Below are 19,026 nucleotides of genomic sequence, written 5' to 3'. Positions count from 1 at the left end.
ATTAAAACTATTTTGGAATGTTCTTTATCTTGATATCTAAAAGTAGGTACATAATTAGAATAGATAAAGTTCAGTGCTTACCTAACCCATACATTAAACTACTAAAGGGCAAGGAGTCTAAATTATTTATTCTTCATCCCTAGGGCCTAGCCCAGTGCCTGGCATAGACTAGATGCTCAAGAAATATTTGTTTAATGGTGTTGGATTTTGTAGAGGTTCAGAAGGCAAATTGCATACATAAAAGTCAAATGTGTACATTTAGAGCAATGACCCAGCAAATCAAAATCAGCCTGCAAGAGCAGATTTTCCAACTAAATGCCATGATTACTGAAGAAACCACAGACTGGCCACATGTCTCAGCATGAATCCCAGAGATGAAATTCTGCTTAACAACAGAGGCATTTTGTCTTTGTTTACAGACAGTGGAATGTCTTTGGCAGGACTTTAATGATTCCACTTCAGCAGCATTTTGACAAGCGAGTTTAGCAATGGATGAGACCAACAATAGCAAATCAACAGTGAAAAGTTCACTCACAAGTCAAGACCAAACATTTCATTTGAATATTTTACTTGGCAGCAAATGAGGGATTCTCTGAACAGTTATTTAGCTTTGACATGATAATAAGGAAGAGAGAGCACTTCCTACAGAGCACCTCCACACACCTTTTGCTCAGCTGATGTTGGAACACTGGTTGGGCAGACCCAGCACCATTGGGTCTAAGGTTTTTTTTTTTTATTTTTTAGTTGGACTGGCTTGATGTACCTCAGCTTTCCAGGTCTTTAGCTGTCAGCAGTGGATATTTCAAAAATGGGAGGGAACTGGAGAAAGGACACTGAATTTAAAGTTGGACAAAAATGAGTTTTATTTATGCTTCCTCCACTATCTAGTTGAGTGGCTCAGGCAAGTCATTTCACCTTTTGTGCCTTCAGTTACCAAGTTCAGGATTCAGACTCTTTTCCCTTCAAGACCACAATGCTGTCAAGGCCAAGCCATATCCTGTTCCTATTTGCAGTTTCAGTCGTATGCACACAATCATCATTTTGGCGAGTTGTGCATGTGCATGAACATTTGATGGATGATTATATTTATGATTGGGCAGGAGGATAGCTTGCGTTCCTCAGTGGAAGATTGTCTGATTAGGTACAATACTTAATATTTTTTTCCATAGAACATGTTCCTTTTGTGACTTCTAGACACTGAAGGGCAGTAGCGCCCCTAAATCATTAGAACGTCCACAACATCTTTTCCAAACACCCACGAGGGATGATCCTATTCAGAATCCTTTCTTTAACATTCTCCAAAATTAAATATTGGGGAATATTCTTCAATATTGAAATATTCTTCAAATTGAAAGTGATGTTTTTGAAATGCCATTTACCTCTCTCCTTTTCACCCCAGGCCTATGCCATGATGTTGTCACTGTCCGACAAGGAGTCCCTCCATTCTGCATCCCACAGTTCTTCTGACGTGTGGCACAGTATGGCAAGGGCTGCAGCGGAATCAAGTGCCATCCAGTCCATAAGCCACGTATGACATTACCAAGGTTGACCAGAGTGGGACCAAGTCCAGCAGTAACATGGCTCTAGGACTATTTAAAAGACTGCTGAGCAGAATGCCTTAGAAACCTGAAGGGTCACTCGTTTAAAGTCCAGTGACCTTAAACTGAATGATTAAAAAAAGGAAGGAAGGAAGGAAGGAAGGAAGGAAGGAAGGAAGAAAGAAAAGGAAGGAAAGAAAGGAAGGAAAGGAAGGAAAGAAAGGAAGGAAAGGAAGGAAAGAAAAAAGAAACTATTTATTCTCGATATTTTGTTTTGCACAGCAAAGGCACTGCTGACTTCTGGAGGATCAATGCAACTTAGAATGACTCAATGAAAATGAAAAACTTGCTGGGCAGAAGGCATCTTCCAGCTCACCCTGCCCTAGGGTGCGGGTGGGTGAGAGGGCAGTGGAGATGATGGCATTGATAGGAATGAAAACTCCATAGAAACTGCATTCTCTTTTGTACAAGATCACCTGATACATGATTGGGAACAGTTGCTTTTAATTACAGATTTAAATTTTTTCTTTGTTAAAGTTTTATGTAATTTAACCCTTTGAAGACGGAAGTAGTTGGATGAAATGCACACTCAGTTATTCTAGGAACTGATTAAAGGGAGTACTTATTATTCCCCCTTAACTTTTGCCTTCTTAAGTACATTGTTAAAAACTAGGGAACAAGGGTATGTGTATATTGTAAACTATGGATGTTCAATGCTCAAAGAGGTTAAGTCAGTGAAGTAACTCATTCATCACCAGTACCGCTGTACCACTACACTAATAAAATGTTTGCCAAATCCTTGTAATAACATCTTAATTTTAGACAATCATGTCACTGTTTTTTAATGTTTAATTTTTGTGTGTGTTGCGTGTATCATGTATTTATTTTTGGCAAACTATTGTTTATTGATTAAATAGCACTGTTCCAGTCAGCCACTACTTTCTGACGTCGGAGGCACAGCCCTTTCTGAATTTCAAGGACCAAGGTGACTCTACCTGTGTTTGGGCGTGCCAAATGGTGTTTGGCTTTTCTTGACATTCCTTTTTGTTGTTGTTTTGTTTTCCTTCTTGATGAGCTAAATACGAATAGATGCAACTTAGTTTTTGTAATACTGAAATCGATTCAATTGTATAAAGGATTATAATTTCTTTCATGAAAGCATGATTCTTCTGATTAAAAACTGTACCCCATATTTTATGCTGGTTGTCTGCAAGCTTGTGCGATGTTATGTTCATGTTAATCCTATTTGTAAAATGAAGTGTTCCAGACCTTATGTTAAAAGAGAGACGTGAATAACAGACTGTATTCAGTTATTTTGCCCTTTATTGAGAAACCAGATTTGTTTTCTTTTTGTTTGTATTCTCATTTTGAAATAATCGGCAAATTGAGGTACTTTCTTCAAATGCTTTGTACAATATAAACTGTTATGCCTTTCAGTGCATTACTATGGGAGGAGCAACTAAAAATAAAGACTTACAAAAATGGTTATTTTTTCCCAGGGTGTAGTATTTTTCCTTCTCATGCAATTTTAGTTTCCCTTTGGGATCTGATGATTTAAAGATATGATATCTGGAGCCTCAATGCCCTAACAGATACAAGGAATGTAGAGCATGTTTGTATTGTTCAGAGATGACACGGTGATAGCCTTTGGTCTGCAGGGAATTGGGCTATCTCCCAGTCATTGTTCTGAACTCTCTCCATATGGTGCAAAGTTAGGGCTCACATGCAACCTACATGTCACCCCATGTCCGCAGCACCCAATTTTATTAGGACAGAGAGCAACTTACAGTTATTTTTCACTCCATTTTACATAGTACATGTCAAAAGGGTGTTTTATTTTTGTTTTTAATTACAGATACTGTTAACTGATTTACAAGGAGGGGGAGCCCTTTAACTCGTCTATGTGCCTTTTAGCTGTTTGTCCTCATGCAAAATATTTTTTTCACAACTGGAATCAGCAAAGACATGATTTTCTGTTTTCTTTCCCTGTGGCAAAATAAATCAATGTGTATTGCTACAAATTCTTCAAAATAGTCATTTAATGGTGGCCCAGTATTCCATCAGGATTAATTTACTTTACTTTCTTCAAGTACTTCAATTTTTTGAAAATTTAGATTTTTCTGCTAGTGCAATTTTCAGGTGCATACTTATTTCTTTGTGTTCATATGCATACATACAAGGTTGGAAGATGAGAAGAGGTATTTCCATATGATAAATTCTCTGGTGGGCTAGTGATTATGAACATATATTTTTTGCTCTTTACATATAATACCAATTGTTCACAAAATGATTATTCTAATTTTGGCCAACATTAGTGTTTTAACAAACCCTGAAGAATAAATCTGACACATGGAGATATTTCCAGACTCATTTCATTTTCATCTTTTTACTTATTCTGAACCACAGTGTCAAATGCATTGCCTAATCATATCCTTTCTAAATTTCAAAAAATATATAGGAATTGGATAATGGGATATAAATACTGCTTTTTGAATGAAAAAAATCATGTCTATAAACATGTATCCAGGAAATAAATTTCCATTATAAATCTGGCCAATTGAGAAGGAGAAGAATCTAATATTTGGGACATAATAACAACACATTTGCCAAAATGAAGATCTGCAATGTATTATGTGTTTTCCTTTATTTTAAGGAACAAACCTATAAATCTTGAAGCAATGGAATACTCCCAGTGCTATGGAACTCTTGTTAGATACTGAGCATGACACTTAGTGCTGAAACTTAGTCTTTCCAGGGCCTCCCCGGTGGCGCAGCGGTTGAGTGCTGGGTTGTGAAGCTGCCCGCAGCCTCTGCAGTGCTGCTTCGATCCCCATCTGCTCCCCGGCCACCGGAGGAGGGTCCCACATGGAGCGCAGACCTCTCCTGCTGCCCGCTGCTCCCCTCAGCAATGTACTTCTGCCTGCTCTGCTCCCCGCTCTGGCTCTGGTGAATTCTCTCACCCTCCCGCCCTTCTGACTGTACCCAGTGCTTGTATAAGTAAATAAAAATAATCTTAAAAAAAAAAAAAAAAAAACAGGTAGTCTTTCCAAATCCCAAAAAGGCCATGAGCTTTACATTTTTGCTGTTCTTCCCCATTCATTTTGCAGTAGCCTCCATAGCACGGTAAGGAGGCTGTGAGATGCAGTGGAGGCAAGGATGGATTTGAAAACCAAACACCTGAGCTTAAGTTCTCATTGCAATATTTGAATGATTTTGAGGTTTCAGACAATTCACACACTACTCAAAATCTCACCTGTGAAACCAGGACCATAATATTTGCTCCTCTTGCTACTGTACTAGGTTTTAATGAGTGCTTAAAATCAGAATGCATTTTTGAAAATATTTGGTAAAAGTTTATACATGCAAGGCATTTTATAATATTCATGGTAATAATTAAAGCGCTAAAATATATGTGAATATCTACATATTTGTATACATTCATATGTGTATATACACATATGTACATAAACATGTTAAAAGGAAAGTTTTAGGGTAGAATAGAAATCTATTCTAGATTAGACAATAGTGAAAATGGATGCCTTTTAGAAAAAAATGTTAGAGATGTTTCTTGAAAAAATACATAATTTTGAAAAACAAAGAAATCTCAGTCCTTTTGAAATATGAACTACCCAGTGTAATTGTTAAGAGTTCTCAAAAGAATTCAGGAATAGTTAAGAGAACATATTCAGAGTAGCTAAATTCATGCTTTTATTTTCAGATAATAACCATCAACCACTTTTGTGTAGTGAGTACACTGCCTGTTATGTAAATATCATGTTGGGAACATGAATCTCCACTACTTCAGTTAGTCATCACAACAGATCTACAAACAGGCAGCATAATTCCTGTTTCATAGATGAGGAGACTGGGTTTCAGAGAGTTTAAGAACCTATCTTAAAGTCACCCAGCTGGGAATGACAGAATGAGAATCCCGGTGCTGTTTGGCTCCTTAACACATACTCTGCCAAGAGTCACAGATCTCCTGGCCCCTGCTCAGGTAAAGAAATCCAAAAAGGAATGTGCCAAACCAAGGAAATGTGCCTCAGAGAAAAAGGTCAGAGATGCAAATATGCCTGGAGGTATTTAGGTGTCTGCGTCTTGGCAGTGAAGAGGTTGAAAGGTGAGCACCAAGCTCTGGTGTCCAGGCTTATTCAGGATATCTCAAGTCAGAACCAGTAATACTAGTGCTTTTCAAAGAATACTAAATGCTTCCTTAATAGAAGGCCTTTAGTCATCTGACTTGCAGCTTTAAAGGCTTTCTTAATGGGAGAAATGTAGGGAGAAGTGGCAAGAGCATACAAACAAACTATGTCCAGGAGCTCCCAAAAGAGAGTTTAGAGTGTCATACAGGTCTTCCCCAATAGGCTTAAGTTAGTATTTAATTGTTCATTATATTCTGTGTCACCCATTTCTGAATATAAAAGATAGTCTTTGGTGCAATATGAGTTTAAAAAATACCTAACACCTAATTAGTGTATAGGCTGGCTACTATAAAATAATGACATTCACAACAGTCATTTGCAAGCACTGGAGAGTGTGAAGACACTGGAATATTTGTGCACTGTTGGTGGAATGGAAAATGGTGAGACAACTGTGGGAAACAGTACGGTGGCTCCTCGGAAAATTAAAAACAGAATTACCACATGATCCAGCAATTAAGCTTCTGAATACATGCCCCAAATAAATTAAAAGCAGAATCTCAAAGAGATAATTGTACACTCACATTCATAGTAGCATTATCTAATAGCCAAAAAGTAGAAACCACCCGTGCCCATTGATAGAACAAACAAAATGTAATATCGACAAACTGTGGAATATTACTTAGTCTTAAAACAAAAGGAAATTTTGATTCAAGCTACAACACAGATGAACTTAAGAACATTATATTTAGTGTAGTAAACTAGTCACAAAAAGACTACCATATGATTCCATTTATCTGAGGTACCCAGAATAATCAAATCCATAGAGATGGTTGCTAGGGGCTGGGGGCAGAGAGGAATACAGAACTGTCATTTAATGGGTATAAAGTTTCAGGTTTATTTATGTATTTTTTAAAGATTTATTTATTTGTACAAGAACCAGGGTACAGGCCAGATGCGTGGGAGGGTGAGAGGATTCACCAGAGACAGAGCGGGGAACAGAACAGGCAGACTGACGATACACACTGCTGAGCGGAGCAGCGGTCAAGACAGGTCTGCCATGCCATGTGGGATTCTCGCCAGCCAGCCGGGATCAAACCCATGCTGCAGAGGCTGTGGAGAGCTTCACAGTGTGGCAGTCAACCGCTTGTGCCATCAGAGAGGCCCAAAAATTTCAGGTTTATGAGATGTAAAAATTCTGGAGATTAGTTGTATAGCAATAAGAATGAATTTACCACTACTGAATTGTATACTTAAAATAAATAAGAGGATAAATATTATGTTATATATATATATATAAAACCACAATTAAAAAGAAAGGAAAATAGAAAAATATAATCTCTATGTACATGGTTCTTTTAGCTGACAGAATTTGAATTTATTCAACTCAAAAAGAAAGGCAAAATCCTGGGTGATATGGAACTGCTCATAATGATTAGAGGGGAAAGCTGGGGAACCAGACCAAACATTACCCAATGGACAGGGGCCAGCAGGAACCAATGGCAGACATCATCAAGATGAATCAACTTCACTTGATTCCAGTTCAATCTTTTTTTTAAGATTTATTTATTTATTTATACAAGCACTGGATATAGTCAGAAGCAGGGGAGAGTGAGAGGATACACCAGAGCCAGAGTGGGGAAAGGAACAGGAAGACCACCAGTTCAATCATTTTTGTCACTCCGAGGCTAGATAAAAAATCTAGGACTATAGCATGAACCTGCTACTTGAAACCCTCCTTATTTGATCAAGTACACCATTAATCCTATCAGAAATCATTGGACAGGAAAGACCAGCTCCCAGCCAGTCAAATTGAGAGGCTCCCCAAATAAATGTGAGTAAGTTATGGATATCAAAGACAACAAATATGTAAACTATCTACATGATAGGAAAACTGATGAATATGTGACGAGCAATCTTTTTCTGGAAAGGATATAGAATTTGGTAATGTCAAGGGTCATTTGAGTGATACCATGACAGCCATGCAAAATTAATACTCTTTCAGAAAACATAGGACCTAGAGTCTTCACAAGAATAATTGTTCAGAATTCTTCAAGTCAGGATTTTTGTTATTATTTTTTAAATATGTAAAATTATGCCTGAGTGTTACCTAGAATTAAAACAGATTGATCCATTAAATTTTTTTCTTTAATATCCATGCAATAAACATGGTCAGTGAGAAACTGTTTGTTTAAATCAAATATATTCATTCAGCTAATGTCTAGAAAGGAAGACAGACTCCTCTCTAAATATTTTAAGTAGAGAGGATTTTAATGGAGAATTATACAAAAGCATTGGGGGAGGGTGTTGAAAAAGCAAAAGGAAGAAGGATATAAAAGGCCAGGAAGTGGCTGCCTCTATTCACCATGGAATCATCAAAGCAAGGCTATTGTTGTCTCAGACCAAAAATTGCTTCTATTACAGGAAATCTTGACTACCTGAATCTCATGCTGCTACTGCTCCTGAAGTCATCCTTCCTGCTGTCTTCTTGATTTCTGCCAGTGTCTTACTCTTACCTCACTGGATACCAGCTGACAAGGAAGTCTGGGAAATGAAATTTTCTCATATCCAGACCCCTGCAATTGAAAGGAATGGTGGGAATAGTGCTGGGTGTCGATAACAACATGTCAGGCATAGGACTAGGCTAAGGTAAAGATATATACCAGTTAATGTGGAAATCCTCCAAAAGTTTTCATTGTTTTATAGAATGAAGATCAACACATCAACATGGCCTCCATGGCCTCTAAGACCTACTTTTTGCTTGCCTTTTATACTTCTCTAATATCCAATTGCTTATCTGTCTTTTAGATGTGCTGCATTGCTTTCAGTTATCAAGTTCAACTCCATTTTCAAAGACTTGATACATTGTACTCTTTGAATGTAGAATAATCCTTACATCCTTCTCAATCCAGAACACTACTGCTCAATTCAGAACACTACATCTCACATTCTTACTTGGATTAATTAACTTAAATTTTAAATGTTGCCATATTTGTTTCTTCTTCAGAAAAAAAATTCCCTGATACCTCTATACCCTACTGATTAATTTAAATTAAGTAGTCTTATACTCTCTTATCAAATTCATTTACTACATCGTCAGTGCACCCATTGCAATTTACAGACATATGTATATTCATGTATAATTTAAGATCTCTTTTCCTAAAATCTTAAGTTCTTTGCATACACTAACTGTGTCTACTTAATAAATAAATACTGTATCTCCAGTGATTAGAACTGAGTATGACACATTGTACCTATACTGTAAGTTGTATTAAATCAATGAATACATGTTAAATACACAAACCATTATTAGTGGCTACCTTTAGAATTGTAGCATAGACCATACTTTTTATAGCTTACACTTTTATTTAATGCTTTCAACAAAAATGAATTATTCTTTTAATCTAAGTATTTCATCTAAAGAAATGAGTTAGCATTATGCACTAATATTTGTATACATTAATGTTCATTAAAGTATTGATAATAATAAAAAGTTATTGACATGGTTAAACAAAGGACACTCTTTCAAGTAAACTGCTATGTCTGCTTGACTATGGATAAGTACATGGATTGATAACGTCAACATAGTAACTGAACAATCAGATGGCAAATGGCTGGAAGCCACAAACTGTAACATTTAATTGGTTGGTGGGATTATGGGTGAATTTCATTTGTCTTTTTATTTTGGCTTATCTACATTTTTACATTATCTAAAAAAAAACATCTGTTACTTTTTTCAAAAAGAAAAACATTATTATAAAAAAACAAGTAAGTTTCTTCCAAATTAAGTAAACAGTGCAAAGAGAACTAAAAAAGTGGTTTTGCCTGAGAGTGGGAGATTGGTGCTTTCAGATGATCAGCTTTGAGACCACCTTCTCATTGTGTAAATGACAACAGTGACACCTCAAAAGGGTCATGATCATTTTCTCTATGTCCAAGTTTGCACTACTGATTTGGCAATTTGAAGGTCCAAACTTGAGTTTCTGATTTCTGGGCATGAACTATTGTCACAGTGAATAGTAGGGTATGCTTGGAGTGTGCTGACTTTCTGGGGCCCCACAGGGAACTTGGGTCAAGGATTTCTATAATGAGTTTAAGAATTACAGGTCCTCCAAATGTGACCAAATGGACACCACATCATGGGCTCTGGATTCTCTTTGAACTCATATGTATCCACTGACCATAAAAAGAAGCCATGTCTTTAGGCCAACAAACTTATTGTTCATATTATAAAAGTAGCTACAGTGCTAATTTCCCATATATTGCCTCATGTTGATTTCATTTTAGTTTGGAGTTTTTAACTGCTCATCAAAAGCAGAGTGCCTTAGATAACTAGCTAATCATACTGTGTTCATATAAGAAAGATAGAATTGGGCCAATGTAGCTGGTGTCAAAACTCTGCACCACGTTCACATCACTTGTCAAAAGACTTGTAATTCTTTATCTACAATATTTCCTCTCGAAATAAAATTTTGACTTCTTCCAACCATCTCTTACAGGCAGCAGCATCTCTCAATCAGAATAAATAAATTGCAACAAAGAATCAGAGATTTCTATAAGAAGCAAGGTTAACAAGGCTAGCAGGAAGGCAGCAAGTGTCCTGACCTAGTCAAAAAAAAATCTCTGCTCAACACCCCATTGATGTTATCATTGTCTGAGAAAGTCACATTCTTCTCACTGAAAAATAATAATGGATTATTCTAGGAGGGGTGGCATAGTAAGTGATTTCAGTCAGGATTACTGTGAATTGGTGAATCACATCCCTTTCTTTGTAGTCACGTGGGGAGGAGATAGTTTGTAAAGAGGCCAAAGCAGGGTGCACTTGATATGTAAAGAGATAGATTTGAGGTAATCTTTGAATGAGCAGCCTGGAAATTATGAAGCAGGGGATGGTGGAAGCAACTTGGATTTTGCTTGGCCTAGGAGAAGGCACCATGAGGTGGAGAGAAGAGTGCAGATTTGACTTTGTTTTGCTTTGATTTGTTTTTGCCAACAACCAATTTTTTCATGAAAATTCACTTTTTTTAAGATTTATTTATCATTATTATTATTATTATTTATAAAATAGTTGGGGTACAGGCCAGAGGTGCAGGAGGGTGAGAGGATTCACCAGAGACAGACTGGGGAGTAAAATAGGCAGACAACCCACGCTGCAGTGGCTGCGGACAGCTTCACAGTCCTGTGCTCAACACTCTGAGCCACTGGGGATGCCAAAATTCACTTAAACACAGAAATAAGGACTAAGGTCTTCAATGTGATAGAACAAAAAGAAAATAACTGAAGAATACATTGGAAATCTCAATAAAGAATTTTGAGAAGCATTTTTCATATGCCTATTGACCATTTGCATTTCCTCTTTAAAGAAGTTTCTTTTTAGCGGGGGGGGGTGGGGGTGAGAGAATTCACCAGAGCCAGAGTGGGGAACAGAACAGGCAGACTGACGAAATACACTGCTGAAGGGAGTAGTGGGTGCAGCAGGAGAGGTCTGTCGCGCCATGTGGGACCCTTGCCGGCAGCCTGGGATGGAAACAGCGCTGCAGAGGCTACGGGCAGCTTCACAGCCCAGCGCTCAACCACTGCGCCACCAGGGGAGGCCCTCTTCGGCCCATTTTTTGACTGGATTATTTTCTTTGTTTTTGTTGAGTCTCATCAGCTCTTTGTAGATTTTTGTGATCAGTCCTTTATCATTAGTGTTGTGTGCAAAAAATTTTCTCCCAGTTGGTGGGGTTTCACTTTGTTTTGGTTATTCTCTCTTTTGCTGTGCACAAGCTCTTTAATTTGATGTAGTCCCAGATGTTTATCTTAGCTAAGCTATGGAAACAACCTAAATGCCCAAAAATAGATGACTGGATGAAGAAGAGGTGGTGCATATACACAATGGAATATTACTCAGCAATCAAAAAAGATAAACACATGCAGTTTGCAGCAACATGGATGGAGCTAGAAGGGATCATGCTCAGCGAAATAAGTCAGAAAGAAAAAGAAAAATACTGGATGATCTCACTCATAGCAGGAATTTAGAGAACCTAAATAAGGAAAAAGACTAATACAAAGTAAAAATTAAAATCAACAAGCAACTATAAACCAGAGACACACTACAGGGCAGGGGGGCGGGGAGAGGAAGGATAAGGGTCAAAATAAAGGGGGCTGCAATTGTATGGGTAATATAACCAAAATGAAAATGCATACATTGTGCAAAAATGAAAAATGATGTAAGAATTATAGAAAATAAAATTTAAAAAAAGAATTTTGAGAAGCAAATCTATTGTGGTAGAGCAAGTAGAACTGTTAATTCACTCTGGCTTTGTAAATCTCCTTTAATTGACTGAAGATAAAACTTGAAATATTTTGCTCTGAATTTCTTCTGCATGATTATTATAAACAACTACCCTCCACAAGCCCCCCATTAGTATTGCTTATTTAGTGTGCACTGTTATGTAAACAGATGTAATATTAGATGATATATTCTTTCATTTTTTTCTACTCAACATCAATATTTTCCATTTTCTTCCAATAAGTAAAAATATTCATAGAATTGACAAAGACAAAGTTTGCCAAATCATTTTTTTCTAAAATGTCATCAAAAGATAAAAAAAGATTTAAGAATAATTAAAGAATATTGAATTTATCTTAATATTCTAACATTCATAATAGATTGAGAACTAGTACATTAGCTAAGTTGGCTACCACAGTTTTTGAAAAGGAACAGCGACATAGGGAGAACATAGAGGTTGAGTCAGTGGTCTAGAATTTTGTCATTTAGCCACAAACCACTTCTGTGACTTCATGCAAATTAGTGATTTCCAAATTTTAACAACTAAGCACAATAATTTTTGCTCTATCATTATACCACATGTAACATTAATTTTTCATCATCTAAATTCATTGTTTGTACTTTAATAATTTTATTTTAAAAGGATATATAAAGGGCTTTCCTGGTGGCCCAAGGGGTTAAGCACAGCACTGTGAAGTTATCGAAGCTTCTGCAGTATGAGTTCGATCCTCAGCAGGCCATTGTCTTCACACATGGCACAGCAGAACTCTCCTGTCTCACCTGCTGCTCCCCTCAGCAGTGTATTTCAGTCTGCCTGGACTGTTCCCCACTCTGCCTCTGGTGAATCCTCTCACCCCCTGCATCTCTGGCCTGTACCCCAGTTTCTGTGTGCATAAATAAATAAATCTTAAAAAAGAATATATAAAGAAAAGGCCACTTTCAATATCACTGAGTCATAAAAATAAGCACAATGAAACCAGTGGCAATATTATTATATTTTTAGTAAGTTACTTACGGTCAGCATTACCACATCCTGTGCATATTGAAAAGCACATATTCCCGCTCAGGAAGTGCTTGTGACCAGATCCTTCAAATGGACTGTGAGGAAGTGATACACAGCACTTTTGGACCAAATAATTGAATTGTCAATATGCAGTTATCTTTATTCCCTTTCTCTGATGTAATGAAGAAGAAAGCTTTAGGTTCTAGATGACACAGCTATAAGATGACAAAGCCTCAAACCTGGTCCCTGAGTGATGGTGACACAGACCTGCTTGCAACTTGAACACCAACTGATTAGAATATGAACTGTGGGAAAATATCTATATATCTGTATCTATATCATATATATCTATGTCTGTCTACCTTTCTATCTTTGTTCAATTCAGACACTAAGACTTTGGTGTGTTTTTTTCTGCTCAAAGCAAAACCTAGAGTCCTCTGGTTCATACAATATTGTGGCCAACATATACCTGGGGTTTCCTGATATTTGTGCTCTTTATTGACAAAAGGGGATATTAAGAATTTCTAGGTGTTGGAGCAATAGTAGCTCTACTTTGAGATTTTCCTTGAGTAAGAAAAAATAAGTATAATTAAAAAGAAAACAACTTCTTTCATGTACTTCAGATGTCTCCTCATGCCTTGAAGTACATAAGCAAAATAAGCACCTCATCGATCCTTAGTTTCCCTATCAGTAAGATGATAGAAAACATTTGAAAGAGAAAAACATGTGAAGATGGAAGGTACTAGGCATGCAATTAAAAATATTTTTAATGTAACGTGATGTTGTGCAATGTAGCACAAGATATTTTGAAAGGCAGATATCTACTGAGCACTGACTAGTGTATCTGTAGGATATATTTCAGTATTTCAATTGGGGCAAGCGTCTCTGAACTGGTGGTATTTGGGTAGAGATCCGAGTGTCGAAGAGACATCTTCTCTGATCTAGGTGAATTTCAGTAAGTCAAATGTGCAGGCGGTAAAGATCCTCAGACACCTTGATATGTGTGAAGAAAGAATGGGATCAGAGACACCAGAAATTTCAGAGAACAAGTTCTAAAAAGGGGAAGAAGTCTTAATTGGCTTATGTTTTGGAGGAAGATCCAATAGGACTTCCTGAAGGTTCGGCCCATAGAAAAAGAGTATTGAAAACACTACTTATTATTGAGTCCTTAACATGTACCCAGAACTAGGCATAATGCTTTTGTTTCTTTTAACCATCACAACCATCATGTCTACGGGGCAGTACTATTATTCTCATTATATCATCTGGGAAAACAAAGCTAAAGAGTTCTAAAAATTTTACACAGCAGGTTAATAAGAGAGCTGGGAACCTACCCGGATGTATCTGACTCTAGTGTCTGTAAACCCAATTATTCTTTATCCTGATGACAAGGGATATTATTTTACATTTCTACTGATTAACCTGCAATTACATTTTTCTTTATCAACTGCATCTTGCTTCTTGTCTTTTGAATATTTGAAATCTTATCATGAAGACAGCCTAAGATAGATCCATGTGCTTAGAATTTTGCCTGTGTAAACAGAACACTTTGCAAAGGAATGCAAGGGTTGAGGGTTGCATGAGCAGTCCAGCTATGCAGAGTAGGATGGATGCCACTTAACTTTGACCAATTACTCACATATGTCTTGAGCATGAAAACTATTTGTTGGTTTCCTACAATTATCCATGGAACAGTGCAAGGTTCTGGGTCGCTTCACAGTAGGTTGTTCCTTTCCAAACAAAGTCAATTTTGTATGTATGTAGGTTTTTGTGAGTGTGAGGCATGGAGAGGGGAAGTAGAGGGGCAAGTGAAAAGAAGATGGATTAGAAGTTGGCTATGGGGCTATAATACTGTCAAATTGACCTTAAAAAGAATCTCAGTAAAATGTGTTACAGCAGAGAAGATACAGTACATAACACATATGATTTGACTCAGACACACCCGGATGACTATGTCTTTGTCATTAACTTGTGCAAAGCCACAGGGGAATAGTGATAGCTGCCATATACTAGGGGGAGAAGACTGTACATATTGATACATATGAAGAGTTTGTTGCATAATCCATAATACAAAAAATAGTAACAATTAATGATAATGAGTTTCTCTGTAATCTTTTCTGTTCTTTTTTTATACCTATTTTTTTCATTTTATTTTTTACTTTATTATTGTTATTTAAATTTTATATATTTTGTACATCATTTTTTCATTTTTGCACAATGTATGCATTTTCATCTTGGTTATTATAGTCCCCATAAAATTCCCACACTCCCTTGTTTTGATCCTACTCCCTACTCCTCCTACCTCACCCCCATAGAGTGTCTCTGGTTTATAGTTGCTTGTTCATTTTGATTTTTACTTTATTATAATTAGTCTTTTTCCTGGTCCCTTATTTAGGTTTTCTAAATTCCTGCTACGAGTGAGAGACCACCCCAGACTTCAAGCTATACTATAAAGACATAATAATCAAAACTGCATGGTATTGGAACAAGAACAGACACAGGGACAAATGGAACCAAATAGAAAATCCAGAAATAAACCCACAGATTTATGGTCAACTAATCTTTGACAAAGGAGCAAAGAATATGCAATGGAACAAAGAGAGTTTGTTCAATAAATGGTGTTGGGAAAACTGGGCTGCTACATGCAAAAGAATAAAGCTTGACTAGTACCTCACACTATGCACAAAAACCAACTCAAAATGGATTAAAGATCTAGACATAGAACTAGACATCTCCTGTTCTTTTTATCATTTAATTTTCATGAAGTTATAGCATTTTTATTTTGCATAGGAAATAACTGCTCAAAGTAATCATTCAAAAATTATTTAAGGACCTCCCAGATGGGGCAGGGGTTAAAGACAGTGCTATCAAGCTATTGACAGACACTGCAGCAAAGCACTTCAATCCCCTTACATCCAGGGATTTTAAACACCATGTGCTGCACCACATGGTGCATCAGACCTCTCCTGCCTTGCCCGCTGCTCCCCTCAGCAGTGTATTGCAGTCAATCTGCCTATTCTGTTCCCTACTCTGTCTCTGGTGGATCCTCTCGCTGCTGCACCCCTGGCCTGTACCCCCGTTCTTGTACACATAAATAAATAAATCTTTAAAAAAAAGAAACAAGTTATAAAAAGGAATACAATAAACAACAAAATTTCTTTTTCCCTTTGTACTCCAATCAACTTGTATCCCCCCTAAAAACACAAATCTCATTGAAAGATTCTTTGATATCTTTCCAGAAGATATCATATATACATACACACACGCACGTTTACATAATTTATCCTACAAATGTGTGTTATAGTCCTAGATTTTTAAACTCGATTTGTGTCAGTGAGCATTGCATTTAAATTTAAATAAGTTTCTCTTGTTTTTTCCCCTCATTCTCCCCTTCCTTCTCTCCTTTTCTTTTTTACATACATACTATTCCAATGTACCATAATTTGGGGAGTCTCCTAATAGTAGGTAAATTTAGGGGGCTTTGAGAACAATCCTTTAACAAATGCCCTGGTAAAGATTCATAAAATTGCTAGATCAAAAAGTATGCGTGTTAGATTAATTTTTTAAGTGTTGTCACCAATTTGTTTCTCCATCATTTGTGTATGAGATTGTTTGTTCTCCCTCAGATCAACACAACAAATTATCCAATATTTTGATCTTTGTCAATCTAAAATAATAGAACACAGTATATTTCTTTGACTATGAATAAGGTTATATTAATCTTTTTGTATATTTTTTTCTTTTATGTAAGGTATTTGTTTAGCTATCTGTTCCTAACCTTTGCCTACATTTCTATTATGTGATTGATTTTATTGTCCAAGAAGCTCTTTAAATAGAAAACAATCTTTTATTTTGATATTAATTATAATTTTAACTTATCTCTTGCCATTTTCTGTTTGCACTTCACAGATATTATTTTTGCAGAGAACTTTGATTTTTTTGTCCTTTTTTTGGTTTGTTCATATGTAGACAGGACTTCCCCATGGTTATTTTTTTAATTGTGTTATTTTTATTGAGGTAGCATTGGTTTACAACACTGTGTATGATTTAGAGGTGGGGCCCCACTCTGATCATTTTTAAATTATATTCTGTTCCACCTCAAGTTTGTTTCATCTGAGAAGTAAGACAGATATTTTATTGAGTTTTATCACATAATTGATCTTTTTACAATTGATTTGAATTGCCTCCCTTCCAGATGCTAGATTCCCATGTGAATATATTTTTTTTAAAGATTTATTTATTTATGCATGCAAGAACAGGGGTACAGGCCAGAGAAGCAGGGGTGAGAATATCCACCAGAGACAGAGTGGGGAACAGAACAGGCAGACTGACTGAAATATACTGTGAGGGGAGCAGAAGGGGAATAGGGAGAGGCCTACCTTGCCATGTGGGTTTCTTTCTGGATGGCCACGGATAGAACTTGTGCTGCAGAGGCTGCGGATTGCTTCATAGTGCAGAGCTTAACCCCTTGTTCCTCCAGGGAGGCCCTCCTATTTGAACATTGATTTACTTGGAGAACTTTTGTTCTTTCAACTAATCAATAAATCTACCTATCAAACAGCCAATAATACATTGTTTTAATCAATATAGCTTTTCAATAATAGGTTTTATGACAGGGTTAAAACCATTCTGTACAATCATGTAGGTTGTACAAAATTCAGTACATTTACATTAACAAAGGGTTCATGATGTTCCCCAACCCCCAGGAATTACATAGTGTACAGACTGCACAACTAATGGGTCAATCTCTTGGAATTCCTAATTTTTCCAGAATTTCCTGGTATTATTATTTATTTTAATAAAGCTATTTTATTTATTTTTTAAAACCTTTTTTTAATTTATTTTAAGATTTATTTATTTTTATACAAGAGCTGGGGGTCAGGCCAGAGGGGCGGGAGGGTGAGAGGATTCACCAGAGACAGAATGTATCCCTAAAAGTAAGAGCTTAACAACAAAAATTTGACATAACATATACGTAGGATACCTTTATGACATTAGTGTAAATAAATTTTCTTAAGTGGGGTGGCATTTCTAACTTAATGGATAACTCTTTAGAACACTTTGTATTCATAAGACATAATGACTTTATATTAATAAATATAAAAGTAATTACAAATCATTAAGAAAAACATAGAAAATCTCAATTGAAAAATGGGCCAGAAATGTAGACACTTAAAATAATATTTCAATATTTAAATTCATGAAAAATTCAAGTAATACCAATTAAAGTCTTAATGAGATACCTCTTCACACACCAGACTTAATAAAATTAAAAAGATTGACAATACCAAATGCTGGTAGGATATTGAGCAATGTTGACTTTCATTAATTGCTGATGGAACCATAAAATGGTAGAACCATCATGGAAATTATTTTCAACATTACCTATTAAAATTGAATATATGACATGCCATATGATCTCAATAGAAACTTGTACACATAGGCAGCATAATTCACATTCAAGGTGTTCACAGCAACATTATTCATGATAGCCCCAAACTGTAGACATCAACCATAGAATTTCACAAAATAAAATTTTAAGTGAAATAAAGTACAATAGGTACAGAAAGGATATATACAGTATTGTTCAATTTATATATAATGTTAGAACAAAAAAAATAAACACTCTTCTATTACCATGAGTGGTAGTAGGAAAGGGGTCACTTAGGAAGGAAAGGTTATTGATGTGGATTGAGTACAGAGGAACTTCTGGGGACAGTTAGTGATAGCTATGTGGGAGCATTCACTTGATAACTCATTGAGACAGCATTTATGATTGTGCCCTTTTCTAATTTTGTATCAGGTAAGACATGTGTTAAAAATACATATATGATTTTGCTTAATCTGTTTATTACTGAATTATTAGCAAGTTAAAAGAGTCAACTTATTCTACATATCTTATAATAAATATTTAAAAAAACCCATTGGTCTCCTGTGTGATTCCCATTCCCTACTTTCCATACTTACGATGCCAAGCCTTTTAGAAATTTAAATACCCACTTATAAATAACATTCTTATATCATTGTTAATTTATTGGTTTCAGTTTTAGGTGAAATTCTCAGATTGCGGCT

The 19,026-nt window shown here is 36.2% G+C and overlaps 1 protein-coding gene across 5 annotated transcripts in view; it reads left to right on the top strand.

The window, feature by feature from the left end:
• The window catches only part of MECOM (MDS1 and EVI1 complex locus), a gene marked incomplete at its 3' end in the record, with an annotated part of 572,510 nt that extends 570,976 nt beyond the window's left edge, over window positions 1-1,534 (top strand). For all 5 annotated transcript variants that reach the window (XM_084232799.1, XM_084232798.1, XM_084232796.1 and 2 more), the window contains one exon: window positions 1,400-1,534. In XM_084232799.1, coding sequence (XP_084088925.1) covers window positions 1,400-1,534 — 135 coding nt within the window. The remainder of the gene's footprint in view (window positions 1-1,399) is intronic.
• Window positions 1,535-19,026: the final 17,492 nt, after the last annotated feature.

The sequence above is a fragment of the Talpa europaea genome (assembly GCF_964194135.1).
Source record: "Talpa europaea genome assembly, chromosome: 4".
NCBI lineage: Eukaryota > Metazoa > Chordata > Mammalia > Eulipotyphla > Talpidae > Talpa > Talpa europaea.
Note: the sequence above shows the minus strand (reverse complement) of the source record. Positions and strands in the feature narration are given on the sequence as shown.